Raw genomic sequence first — 14,383 nt, 5'->3', positions numbered from 1 at the left:
CTTCTAATGAAGATTCAACTGAAAGTTGGCATATTTTGTTTGACACTGGACATTTTGTTGTGATGCTGCACATTCATGCAGCTTGTACAGTCTTCAGTATTACAGAATTGCAGAAAGGTTGAGGTTGGAAGGGACTTCTGGAAGTCATCTGGTCCAACCTTCCTGCTCAAGAAGGGACACCTAGAGCAGGTTGCTCAGGATCATGTCCAGGTGGCTTTTGAAGATCTCCAGGGAGGGAGACTCCTCAGAGGGCAACCTGTGCCAGAGCTTGGTCACATATACAGTGAAGTAGTATTTCCTGATGTTCAGAGGCAACCTCTTGTGATCCAGGTTGTGCTAATTGCCTGCTGTCCTGGCACTGGACACAATTTCTTCTCAAGAGTGTGGCAATTTTTAACAAACATGCTGTGTATTTTCTCATTTTTTTGTTCAATGTGAAGGCTTGAGAAGGCACAGGAGGAGAATAGAAATGTAGCTGTGGAAAAGCAAAATCTGGAGCGCAAAATGATGGATGAGATCAATGATGCAAAACGAGAAGCTCATCGCCTAAGGGAGTTGAGGGAGGGAGCTGAATGTGAGCTCAGCAGGCTCAAATATGCAGAAGAAGAGCTAGTACAGGTATCTGCAAACTGTATGTATTTTAATGTTGACTTTAATTTGTTCCTTTATTAGATCTTTAGGGTTTAAAACAGCCTTTCTCTGACACTAGATTTGAATGGAAAATTCTGAAAGTACTAAAAGCAAAAGTCTGTCAATCATGTCATAGCTTCAGGAGTATTTTGCTACATAAAAGGACATAACTATGTATTATCTTACCATAAAGTAACTGGATTCATGGAACAGGTTATAAGACAGCTTGTTTTCTATCTTGTTATCACGTGAGAAGGAGTAGCTTTGTCTCACTCTTGAGTAGTAATAGAGGATTTATAATACTAAATCAATGTGTTGTCTTACAAATACTTGTAAGCCTCAAGCGAGTGACTATATATCACCAGAGAAAAATCTGAGTGTAATATAGTGCATGGAAATTCACATACCTTAATTTCAGAAATGCCCCATCTGCCTTCCTGACAGATGGGCACTTGCCAAAGCTTGTTGTAAAGCCTTAATATGTTGCTCTGGGTTTAAAAAGGTGTTTATATTTTGTCTTCTGCTGTCAGTTCTAATGAGAATCTTGGTGATGCTTTTTTTTTTCTTTTTCAATGCTAGGTTCGCATGGCTCTAAAAAAGGCTGAGAAGGAATTTGAGCTGAGAAGTAACTGGTCTGTTCCTGAAGCTTTACAGAAGTGGCTTCAGTTAACACATGAAGTTGAAGTACAATATTACAATATCAAAAGACAGCATGCAGAAATGCAATTAACAATCGCCAAAGATGAGGTACTAATGTTTACTCTTGGGTTACTTAAGAGCGATATCTTGCTAGGTAAATGAAACAGTAAACACAAATTATTCAGATAAGTGTATGGATATTTTTTCTCCTTTGAGATGATGTATGTTGCCTATCAATATTGCTGATATTTTGCTGTCTGCCTTAAGTACATAACATAAGCGTTTCTGCTTTTTAGGCAGAAAAGATAAAAAAGAAGAGAAGCACTGTATTTGGAACATTACATGTTGCACACAGCTCCTCACTGGATGAAGTGGACCATAAAATCCTTGAAGCAAAGTAAGACTAATAACAGGACGCATGTGTTTTTTTTGGACTGTGTATTTCTGGAATTTGAACTTACTATTGTAGTGTTTTTGCACTTCTATGTGGAACAGCTTAAAAGACATTAAGGTGGGAATATTTGCAGTCTTAAAGGGCCTAGAATGACAGCACTGTTGTTGCTTTGCTATTAAGAAAAGAATAAGTAATTTTAATGCTTGCTTTTCTTCAGGAAGGCACTCTCTGAGTTGACAACCTGTTTACGAGAGCGTCTTTATCGATGGCAACAGATTGAGAAGATTTGTGGTTTTCAAATTGCACACAACTCTGGGCTACCGAGCTTGACCTCCTCTCTGTACTCTGATCACAGCTGGGTAGTTATGCCTCGAGTTTCCATTCCTCCTTATCCAATTGCAGGGGGAGTTGATGACTTAGATGAAGATACTCCTCCAATAGTTTCACAGTTTCATGGTAAGTGTTGAGTAAACTTGATGAGAAAGCTTTGGAACATGGGATTTTAAAATCAACCGGGAGGGGCATACTAAAATCGTATAGGGTTGGATCAAAGTTTAGAAGCAACAAAATTCTGTGTAACTTTTCAAATGTCTTTTGGGACTTGCATAAACTAAAAATAAGGTATTGCAATAAAAATAAAGGAAAAAAAGCCTTTGTTTCTTTACCATGGTGGGGGTGGGGGACACCCCAGGTACAGAGTGAGCTAAAGTTTTTAAAGTCTGCTTGTCATGCTTGGTTCTCCACTAAAACAAGATCTTATCTGTAGTGCTAATTTTTTTTTCTTAGCACATTTATCCTTTCAGATGGAAGGGATGGATTTTGCCTAGGGTTCCTTGTGCTACATAGCTTTTCAAACATTCTTCAAATCCTGTTGTTGTCCAAGGGAAGCTTTCAGGGAGAATGTTTGTGTTTGGATACATTGGGTTGTTTGAGTGTGAAGCACAGAGGCCAAATGCTGGAGGGAGGGAAATCCAGCTTTGGTTAAACTATGATGAAAGTATATACACTGGGGATCCAGACCACCCTGGTATCTTGAGTCATTACGTCAATACAAGAGCCTGTTTCATGGAAGTTTTGATTAACTGGACTCTGGAGGCATATCAAAAGATGAGCTTCCATGTAGCTTTTTTAAATAAACAATATCAAGCTGGGGAATAAGTAGGGAAGAAATCTTTGTTATGTGTGTACATTTTTCTTCCAGGGCTGGAATTCTTAGAATCAATTAGAATTTTAAAAGCACATAAGGAGAATGCCACTTTGCTGGCTTTGTTTCATGTGCTTGGGGCATGTTTTCATTCTAAATATACAAGTGTTTTTGCATGTATTCCATGGAGCCCTTTGAAAAGTTTAATACCAATGCAATGCTATTTTTTCTGCAAGTTCTGATTACTTTTAAAGAGTACTATAGTCTTCTCTATAAGGGCTTTGATTTAAAGCTTAGTAACAAATTCCTTGGATGACCCAGTAAGATGTGGATTCCTAGGTCTAAAATTCCAAGAAAGAATATGGAGTAACCTATGGTGTGGTTTTAAAACAGAGCTCCATTTACTATCACGACCTTCCAGATAGTCTAAAATGGCAAATCACCGAAATGTGTATGTAAGATGTGATTTTAGTCCATTTTCTTGTTCAGGTCTTGAATGAAAGTGAAGCCAGAGAGCAAAAAAGTGCAGCTGGTTCAGAGGAACGAAGATTAGAGAAGGACTGTATAGTTTCTAAGAGTACATGAAGTTGAAACTTCTGTTTTTGTTAAGATTTAGTTTGTCTTTTTGGAAGTGTTTAGCTAATGAGTGGTATCTCAGTTAATCAGTGATGAAAGTTACCTAAATCATAATAACATTACAAAAACTTTAACTATGTTTTTTGAGTTTTGATGAAGTTTTGTCTGCTTTTTGTAAAGTGATTGCATGAGAGAAGTAAATTCTTAGTTTACTAGCTTTTATAGTTTATACTATTTACAAAAACAAACTGGAAATGTTTGGGACTGGGGAAACAAAATATGTTCAGTGATGTTCCTGAAATCCATTCAGGAAGTCAAATTATTGTGTGATACGTTGGTAACTGCTAAATTATTCCCATCCTTTAGAGAAAAATGACAAATGCACACGAGGAAGGACAGAAGCAAAATGGCTTGTCTCACTCATGAGGCTTCAGGCAAAAGGCAGTATGCAGACAGGTCAGTTACAAGCAAGACTTTCAGTGTCTGGATATAACTGAACTGTCTGGTCTAGGCTGTTACCTGGCCTTAGCATCCTTTGATATCTACTTAAGGTTGGCATAGTTGGTAGTCAGATGGACAGACTTCTTTGCACTTCAGCAGGAAATATGATAGGCTAAAATGGTGTGAAGTAATGGATCTGTTTAGTTCTGAAGTGAAGAACAGGAGGAGATAAAGTAGATGAACAAGGCTGAAACAAAGTCATTACAAGAAAGGGATAGTGAAATTTTCTGCTTTCCATCAACTGGCTAGGATTCAGTTGACTCCTTGATCTAATGGGCTTCATTTGCACTATAAAACTTATTCTAAGTTGTCATAGCTGAATTCTTTCATAATCCTGCAAATATGCCCCTATAAGAAAACAAAATGCTTACAATTTCTCTTAAGTCAGTGGTGGTCTTGTTTTTTACACCAGCAAGTAGGATGGCATCTTATTTACGTGGACACACAGTACAAATTTCCTAAATAGATTCTGTTTTCTTCAGTACACATTTTTTTTTAGGAATTTGATTAGTGACAGGCTTGTTTTTTTTTAGCTGCTTTTCCAAGTAATAGGGAATTCATCAAAGTAAAATCAAAAGTTTGGTTTATGTGATAACTGTCATGTTAGGACTTGGAAGCCACTGTTTATTGCTCAGCCCAGCAGGACACAAAGTCCATGTTGTGGTGAAGGTGCAGTTGTTTGCAGTTTTGTGAATGTTGTGGCTTCCTGCACTGAAAACAGGAACTGAACCTTTTCTGAGATTCCAGGAAGGGAGACTGTAATCTACCTGACTGACTGGCATCTCAAAAATAAGATGCACTTTGTGTCAGGCTAGACATCTTTGTCTACAGTAAATGTTGAATTCTTTTGGTATGCTGTACTAAGTAAACATCTTAAGCAGCAGTAAAGGTATGGTCTGTCTTATTTTAAGCTAAGTGATGCGTTCTGTTGGAGAGTGTAAGGAGGTATATGAGAAGTCCTGAGGCATAACAGATATCCTGAAAATAGATCTGGAGGTTTCTTTCCATAAAAGTACTGATGTCTAATCAGTTTCTGAAGGAGGAATTGGATGAGAAAGATCATAGTTTGTCATTTCCTGTTAGGTGCTTGAATGGTCGACTCTTGTGTTGCTGTCTCCACCCATTATTTTTTTTCCTGAAATTCTTAGCATGGAAAAAGAAAACATCAAATAGGAAATTCTTGAGCTTGAAATGAGGTTGGATTATATATTTTCTATCTTGTTACATATGATTTAGTTTTCTATGTCTAACGTAATTTTCAACCAATGCAGTATATTTCAGTTGAGTGTTTGGTTAGGTACCACCTACATTACAAAACTTTGTGTGATTACTTGGAGCTTAAAGAATACAAGTAGAATACAGGATATTGTGTAATGTGCTAACTTGAGTACTGCTATTTTTAGTTCATAAGGGTTTGCAAGTCTCATTAGTCTCTTCCCTCCCAAGGGAGGGTAGTGAGGCAGGGCTGCACATGGTCAGAGTAGTATTTGGTAGGCACAAAACTTCTGCAGTTGGTTAGCTGCTTCATCTACCTGTAGAATGTGTAAGGTGCTGTTAGTCTGCTTTCTCAACAGTCGAGCAATGTCTTCTAAATAATCGAGAAATGTGAAAGCTGTTTAAGAATCACTGTGACTGAAGCAGACACTTGCTATTTAGTCTTTAGAGTAGATTTTGTTAACATCAATGTCACATGGGGGGGTTTGGTTTGCTTTTTCTTTGCCTCAGGGTCCATTGTAAAACCTCCCAGCACACTGGCAAGAAGCAGTAGCTTGTGTCGATCAAGACGCAATGTTGTGCCATCATCTCCACAGTCTCAGCATGCTTTGCACTCCCCTGACCCTGACATCCTTTCTGTGTCGAGCTGCCCAGCTCTTTATCGAACTGAAGAGGAGGAGGAAGCCATTTACTTCTCTGCTGATAAACAATGGTACGGGGACTAGCAAACAGCACTTGGGAATCTGATAGGAGTGTTTGAGGCAGTCAGTTTAGAATTAGAGGTTGAACCATGACGAAAATTAAAGTAATTTGTAGGATAATATAAATGAATGTAGCCAAAAGGAGCAGAAAGTGTTCATGTCTGGTATGTGTATGTAAATAGCTAGCATGTCATGTACAGTTAAGTAATGTTACAATCCAGGGTGCACTGAACTAACCCTGATTCTCCATTACAATATGTTACTGGCTTTTACATCTGAAACTAGGATCAAAAGCAATGTCAGCTACTGGGCGAAGAGAAGATGGATGGTAACACAATTCTTACAGCATGTTGAGCGTGTACCTACTCTTGTTACATGGCCTCATAGGAAAAGGTTAAATTCCTTTTGGAAGGAGCAAATGAGCTTGTTGAAAGGTAGGGACACTTGTCCTGAAGAAACTTTTTGTGTATGATAGACTTAAATCTCCTTCTTTCATTTCATAACTTTTCTGACTTCACGTGCCAGAAAGATAGTTTTTGTTCTTTGAAGTGAGATGCAAATGACTGATTCTGGGCAGATCCTGCTGCCCACAAAAAGCAAAATTGCAGAAAGTAATTATTTTAAGTTTAGGTAATGAAATGATATAGTGCCAGTTGTAAGTTAATATGTTGGACTTGATGTTTTTGTTAATTAACTACTAGGGAAAAGTGGGTGGTGCTTTTAGACTGATATTATTGATTCTAAATTTCCTTGTTAATTACACGGTGGAAATAATAGTTTCATTCTTTTCTCCTTTGTTTGCTCTGACTCAGGGAAGTACAGGAAGCAGGTTCAGAATGTGACTCCTTAAATTCATCCGTTGGAAGGAAGCAGTCTCCTCCATCTAGTCTTGAGATGTACCAGGCACTTTCTCCTCAGAAAGTATCCCGGGAAGAACTCTCACTGGAGGAATCATCTACAGGAGACTCCTCTTCTCTAACTGCAGATATATCTAGGGGCTCTCCTGACTGTGTAGGCATGGCAGAAACTAAGAGCATGATTTTTAGTCCTGCCAGCAAAGTTTATAATGGAATCCTGGAGAAGTCCTGCAGCATGAACCAGCTTTCAAGTGGGATCCCAGTCGTAAAGCCTCGGCACACCTCGTGTTCTTCAGCCAGTAGTGACAGTAAACCCAGCCATGAAGCTTCTTCTGTCCCTAGGATAAGTAGCATCCCACAGGACCTGTACCAAAATGGTGAAAAAAACAAAAAGCCATCAAAAATAAAAAGCCTCTTTAAGAAGAAGTGTAAGTGAGGTGGGCAGAAGAAGCCTTGTAGTAATGTTATAAGTACTGTTTTTTAAATCTTTAGGAATGTAATTCCATTTGAGCATTCCAGACTGGATGCGCTAATGGAATACTCTGTAGGTGGATTCTATTTAACTGACTCTGCTGTCAAAGTTTGTGCCAGCTGTCAATGAGAAATCATTAAAAGTTTCAGACAGTTTACATTCATTTCTGCCTATTTATTTCTCTTTTTTTAGTTTATTCATAAACCTTTTTTAAGCCACTTTGGACTTACAAGCTTTAATGAACTAGTAAGCCCTCCTGGGCTTGCCAAAGTTTCTTGTTTACCAGAGCATCTTCCTATCTTTCCATAGAGCTACAACATTTATCTACTGGACTTCAAGAAAAATAAAAGAACTAATTGAATTGCACTACTGTTTTACAGACTGGAAAAGTCTCTCTGCAAGTGAAACTGAAAGACTTGTATTTGAGGAGATGAATCTTTTCACTTTTAGATCTTTGGGGTTTTTAAGTAGAACCTAGAATTTCTAATTGACTTGATTTCTGGAAATGGAAATGCCACGCTTTTATTATGGGAAGCTTTGTTAGATGCATTTATTATTAGAATGGTTCAAGTCCTGCTGTAAAGATCATGTTTTTCCCAGGACTTTCACTGTGATTTCACTTCACTGCAGGCTGTATGATAAATATATATATATATATATGTAATTTAACAAGAGAAGAGGCTCTTGATTCCTTATGCAAGTGATGGATATGAAACTTGACCGAGGACTAAAAATATTCACTCTCTTAAAACGAGGAGTTGGGGGTAGTAGCTTTTGTTTACAGACTGACAGACAATGGACATTCGGTTTGTGAAAGTTTTGTACTGTGGTAAAGATAATAAATTGGAAACATTATTGTGCTTGGGAATGTTCCAATTTTAGCTAATGCTTGTTTCAGAAGTCCTGTTTATTGAAAGCTGTTGTAGGCTACATTGCTTATGCTTACTGCTGTGTATAAGTTATTGTTATATTTTTTGGATTAGCTATTAATGTCTTAATGTCCTCCTTTTGTAAGATTTCATACACTTTATTTTTGTATAGTTTGAAGATTTAGCTGTTCAGACATGTCTGAAGTAAATGGTATAATTTTATAATGCATACTGTTATACTAACTCATAATTTTAGATATAAAGATAGCTATAAAGGTGAGACTCGACATGCTTCAGAAAAGTTTTTGTTGAGCTTTTATACGGAGAGATGAAGTTACTAAGAGATAATAAGGAAGCCTTCTTAGGGCAACAGTAGCTAGTTGCTTGAAAACCATTTTTTTTTTCCAACAGTTGGAGACAACAAATGTACTGCTTGAGTAACAGTGCCTTTTATTCAGTTTGTCTGAAAACGTTAATACTGAGCAGGAATTTATTTTGAGGTACATTCCAAAGAAATACTTCTTGCTCTAATGAACACAAGCAATTTACCCAGCGATGACTAAATAGTTTCAGCTCTTCCATAGGGGTATGCTAGTTGCCTCAGTAACAGGTGCCACTGCCAGCAGCCTGTGATCAGGGGCTCATTCCTCGACAATATGTACATGCTGTACTGTATGAAAGAATTAATTCACTGATTGCCTAATCTTTTTTTGCTAGTAAGGAGCCTTCAACAAAACCTGTAGCTAATTGAAATTGAAATGATACATGTTTTTCTATAATTTTCTATTTAGGTTCCATTGTACATAAACGATGTGTCAGTTCTGTCCTTAATAAGTGGTGGTGGTGATAACAGAAGCATTTACTGTGGCTAGTGAAATGGTTAGAAGAGGAGGGTTAGAAGAAGAGATGGAGATGCTACCTATGCAAGTACCTTAAAAGTCCTGGAACATTTGGATTCTTCCTGTTCTCTTACAGAATTAATCAGATTTTTTTTTTTTACTGTATGAAAATGAATGTCATCTATATAAATAAGCATAGGGCAAATAAAAGATTTGGTAAAGTTTGGAGAAGAGACAAATTGGTGGAATAGTAAGTAAGGAAATCTCATTGTCCCATTCTCTGAATCATCACTGAACAACAGTGGCTGCAAAAGTAGTCATCACAAGGCAGCAATGGTGTCTTTAAACTAAGATTGTGCACTCTGTACATGTTAGACTGTCCAAAGGCAGCTATGCAAAGACTTGTGCCAGAGAACCACCTCACTGCTGAGACTTCAGAGTTGTAGTTAAAAGCCTGATGAAGTACTTTAACCTGTACAAAGGGGAAATGCATAAAATTAAGGCACTTCTTTTGGCTCCACAACAGCACAGAAAAGAATACCACCAAAACTGTTCAATTTTGATGTCTGCACTTAAGAAGGCTATAGCAATAATTAAGGTTTGGGGCTGGATAGTAGATCTTGTGGTGTAACATTTGAGGAGTTCTGTCTCTGTCATTACCAAAGAAGATAAAGCAGCTTTTTGATACTGGAGAGTAAATATATGTACACATGGGGAAAAAAAATAAAATATCTGGTACTGAGGAGCGGGAGGACAGCACTTTCTTAATCCTGACATCAAAGTCATGCAAGCTCAAATACAGAGAAGCCAAAACAGACAAATCCAGTGTTCTATAGTAACAAAAACTGAAACAGAGGTAGTGATAAGTTCTTCATTAGCTGTGAATTTTTAATGTTAAGTATCTTTTCTGAAATAGACAATTTAATCAACTTCTAGGGAAAAAAGATGACGTTGTACAAACAAAATTATCATAGGTATGAGAGGTTTTGGCTTTATAGTGGCAAACTTTTGGAGCACAGACTGCTCTCAACACTCAGATTATCACCAGCAGTCCTGGAACTTTATAGCTGCTACTTAATAAATATAGTAGAACTAAAAACTTAATATGATCAGAAGTGGTGAGTATTGGATGTTGGAGCATAAACTGTAATTGGTGTTAAGTTCAAAGCTTTTTTTCATTATTTTAATAGAATACTTATACTTTTTGCCACCTTAATTTGTCCACAATCTAAGTGACTTGCATTGCTGCTATTATGGCTACTGTAGACATGTTTGTCTTCAAACCTGTAGCATCTTTTTTCTTGTCCACTAGAAAAAATAAAATAATTTGGCTTCTACTTGTTTTTGGTAAGGTAGAGAAAGGATATAAGAAGGAAATGTATGTAGAGATCACTGATACCAGGATAGATCCTCACTGGTAGACATCAAATCCTGCCTTAATGCTGAAGTACCTGGCATATGTCAACATCTCAGGAGCTGATGTGCTTTAAAAGGTCCTCCAAGTTTTTCCTGTTTTTGCCTAGTGCAATTTGAACTAGTTGGCAGTCACTGTCCATAAGGGTTCCTGTAAGACGTTAGATATCTGAGACTATCTAGTGTCGTCATTGCTTAGCAGCTCAGGACTTCCTAAGCTCTAAACTCAGAATGGTTGTGATCAGAGTATAGAGTATTTTTTTTTTTTTATTTTTATAGCCAAAATATGTTTTATTTTGAATTCCTCCTTTCTCAGAAAATAAGAATCTTTGCTTTCTTAAATGTATTGTTAAAGATTCATTTGTCAGCACAGGGGCCCCTTTGTAGACACTGCCTAAATGGTAACCTCTTCAGGGGGAATCCTAAGTCTTTCACCTGAAAGAGGAAGAAAAGTCAAGTATGTGATTCTATATCAAGAAGTGTACTGACAATCTAAAAAAAAACGGGGGGGGGGGGGGGGGGGGAGGGAGGCAAAAAACCAACAAACTCCCAACCTTATAGAACCAAACTTTTCCCTTGTTCGTACTGAAGACTGGGATTTTTCTCTTCCCTAATAATACAAAAAACGTAGGAAAGTTGTTCCTGGTTGTGTGGGGAATACCTTTGACTAGATTATTGCAAACCTTGAGATGAAAGCAGTTGATTCATTTTCTGTGGTCAATGATGGAATTTAAAGCTGCATATCTGTAGTTCCAGGCATATCAGTACATTTTTCTTTCCCCATTTCACTGATACCTAGGCAGCAGATTGCTTTCTGATGGACAATTTGCTGAAACAGGGAAGATTCTCCATCATTGTCATGGTTATAATGATCCATCCTCATCTGGAAGACTTGGAGATGGTGAACCCAAGAAGACTTCAGTTTGTTATATGTATGGATGCAAGCTTGAGTTAGGCATTAATTTTGACTGACTAAAAGCCTACAAAGACAATGAGAAATTAAGCTTACAGTATTTTGCCGTTTTGCTTCTCAACATGCGGGAAAGGAATGTGCAGAGGAGAGAGAACTCCAATTAGCATTTCTCATACCTCCAGCTTTTAGAGCTTCAGGATAGTTTTATTCCATTACCAAGTTACATTACTGAAGAAGGATTGCTACCTTAATTTTATAATGTATGCGAAGAAGCATTTATTTTCCATTTACTTACAAGCAAGGGAGAAGAATGTAAATAAACCTGAGTGTTTAACTTTTTTTTTTTTTAAAGCCAAATAGAGGAATCACTGGGTCTTGTACTTCTTTACTTGCTTATCTCCTTGTACAATATGTTAAGTATGATGAACGAGGTTTTATCATCTGTTCCGGTTGCACTGACTGAAGTGATGTGTGTTTGAAACACAGCTTGCTCAGAATTTCTCTAAGCATTTTAATCCTGGGTATTGCATCTTCACTGAATAATGGTTAAGCCTGCTAAGGCTGTTTGATTTCAAGTGCTGGTAAACTTTTCTGCTAGTGACTCTTAAACACTGACTTTTTGGTATAACCAGTAACCAAAAAAGGCTTTTGCCTGTAGTGTTTGTGTGCTTGATAGCATGTAAATGTTTAGGTAACAGTTCTTTTGAGGCTATAGTGCCAATTCAACAGTGTCATACACATTTTCAGTAGATGGCTTTCCCTTCAAGGCCTTTTTGAGATGGTGCTGGTCTGAAATTCCACTTAGTCCTTTCTTGCATAAACAGAATGTACTGACTCGTATAAATTAAATTTATACTGTTATTCCCAGTTGCTCTTGCATCTGACATCGCTTAAGCGAGATGGCAGCACTCACCAATCTGCTGTCTTTCAGCAATAAAACGGATGCATTCCATTGTTCACTCTCCATCTGCGAGTCCCAGAGTCCCATGCTTACCAAATCTGGAGTGTGTGCTCTGTGTATTTGATGCTTCTCTGAAATGAAAAGTGGTTAGGCTGGCCTCAGATGTTAAGGGTGGCACAGGGGAAAAAAAAAAATCCTTTTGCTCATTGCATAGGATGAAAAAGAGTGCAAAGATATATCACTTGCTTCTAAGTCACAAGACTGAAGAATGCTCACAATTTATATTGCTGGAGATGAGAGGTACATTCAATCTCAAAACTTTCAGATCAGTGACTTTGTCCAAGAATTAACCTTTCTTCTGTAGAAATTTGCAGGGCATTAACTTGACATTTCCATTCTATTTTCAATCCAGCATTAAAGTTGGTAGTTACAGCACTAACTTGTGATCGTCAGAGCTGTTTCAGGTAATGATTTCAGTAGTGTGTCTTAAAGCTGACTTCAGTTTAGTATGTGTTGAAGAAATCTGAATTAACTCTTTCTCCTTTACATTCCTTTTACTTTAGTTCAGCTCAGTTCTTTGTGATCTTCTACTGTTATAAACTAAATACAGGTACTGATACTTGATTGTTTGTTTAGAATACATTTTTTTCAATTAGTAATTGTTAATTACTAATAGATAAGTGATAGATATTGCTTTTAAAGACTAAATCGTAGTTGGATATAGTTGTAAAAACGCTGCTGTACTTCATTTGAGCTAGGTACGGCATTGACTGGTGCAATTTCTGTATGAACGGTGAAGTTGTCCTTAAATTCTCCTTTGTTTTGTATCTTAACTTGAAGCTGCCCAATTATTTTCAGACTTGAATTTGTTTAAGGTCAGTATGTCTAGTCCTAACAAAGGTCGGCCAGTTGTCAGCCATCAGCCCGTTCTTACTGGAATTAATTAAAAGTGGTCTTCTGCAGAAACAAACATCTTGAATATTTGTACTAGCTTATTAGCTTGTTAGATGGTAGAACAGGTTCCTGGAGGTCTCCAGGTGGAAGGCAGAGAACTGAAATGAACCAGGTAACCTGTGTTCTTTTCTCAGCTTTCAAATCCATCTCCCAATAGGACTGAGTCTCCCCAGGGGAATGTAGATGTACTTACTGCTTGGAACTCTGTAGTTAATTATATTTGGCTATCTAATTCTAATAACTTGCATGTGCACTTTGCTTGCTTGCTTTTCAATAGCTGACATAAGCCATGGGAGATCTTAGGGGTTTGTTTAAAAATTGGCGATGGGGTGGGAGAAATCTGCCAGGTTATGGACTGACTTGAACAAAAAACATCCCAGCTTGTGGTTTAAAGGACTTGTTTATATAGCTCTAAATGAAATGAATTGGATATCATGTGTTTTCACATTACACACTTGCAAGCAACAAAAATAATTACTTTTAACCCCACATTTTAGCAAGGCTATTTGGGAGATGTCTTCCCCTGCTTTTATTTTCAATTAAAAAAAAACAAAAACAAAAACCTAAACATTTAATAAAGAGTGCTCAGCATATTAATACCTGACTGAGAAAACTAGCAGAATTTGAGTGACTTGCATTGTTTTTTTAATTACAGCTTTTTAAAACTGTAGATACTTGCATAAAGACCATCATTGGATATAGGTTGTTTTTCAATGACATAGCAAGAAGAGGACCAAGACAAGTAAACAAGTGCACAATCTAAGTCTTTCTTAAAATGCTTTACTGTTCTGGGAAGATATGTTGTCCTCCATGCAGATTCTGCTCTTCCTCTACTTGCTCTTAGCTGCTGTTTGTTTTCATTAGCTGAACTAAAATAAGAAACAAAGCCCTGAGACCGACCAGTTTCTGTCTCTCTAATATATACACAATGTACTTGCTTTTAACTTCATCTACTGCATGTTGTTAATGCTGTACACAGATGCAGTTGGAGTATTTCTTTGGTGTTGTACAGCATGATGCATTTCATTCCCCTTTCTAGTTTACCTCCCATTGGCTATATATTGCTTTACAACTGGAAAGAACTGAGTTTTTGGGAATTGAGTCTGTTTGCATATGATTTTTTTTTTCCTGTGAGTCTTATGAGAAATGTCCTGCTTGGAGAGTCTCAGACAGTATTTTCCTGTGTTTATTCATGTTATTTTGCTTTATTTTATAAGTGGATATTGATTTCTGATGTGTTGTTACACTTAATGTTGAATAAATCTGATTTCCGTTTTGAAAAGTGAAATTGTGTTAGTGAAAATGTTATGTAATGCTAATTCATTTGAGACTTTTCCCAGAGTATATAAACATTGATATTTTTAT

The 14,383-nt window shown here is 37.2% G+C and overlaps 1 protein-coding gene across 5 annotated transcripts in view; it reads left to right on the top strand.

The window, feature by feature from the left end:
• STIM2 (stromal interaction molecule 2) overlaps nt 1-13,580 on the top strand; it is a 68,959-nt gene extending 55,379 nt beyond the window's left edge. For 2 of the 5 annotated variants that reach the window (XM_027457286.3, XM_005019247.6), the window contains exons 7-13: nt 441-618; nt 1,210-1,377; nt 1,566-1,666; nt 1,881-2,119; nt 3,750-3,839; nt 5,610-5,811; nt 6,613-13,580. In XM_027457286.3, coding sequence (XP_027313087.3) covers nt 441-618; nt 1,210-1,377; nt 1,566-1,666; nt 1,881-2,119; nt 3,750-3,839; nt 5,610-5,811; nt 6,613-7,093 — 1,459 coding nt within the window. In that variant the 3' untranslated portion in view covers nt 7,094-13,580. Of the gene's footprint in view, nt 1-440; nt 619-1,209; nt 1,378-1,565; nt 1,667-1,880; nt 2,120-3,749; nt 3,840-5,609; nt 5,812-6,085; nt 6,235-6,612 lie in introns of all 5 variants that reach the window. The other 3 variants (XM_027457288.3, XM_027457287.3, XM_038178296.2) reach the window with 3 other exon arrangements.
• Nucleotides 13,581-14,383: the final 803 nt, after the last annotated feature.

This window comes from Anas platyrhynchos, chromosome 4 (assembly GCF_047663525.1).
Source record: "Anas platyrhynchos isolate ZD024472 breed Pekin duck chromosome 4, IASCAAS_PekinDuck_T2T, whole genome shotgun sequence".
NCBI classification, from domain to species: Eukaryota; Metazoa; Chordata; class Aves; order Anseriformes; family Anatidae; genus Anas; species Anas platyrhynchos.
This window is presented reverse-complemented; position numbering and strand designations above follow the sequence as displayed.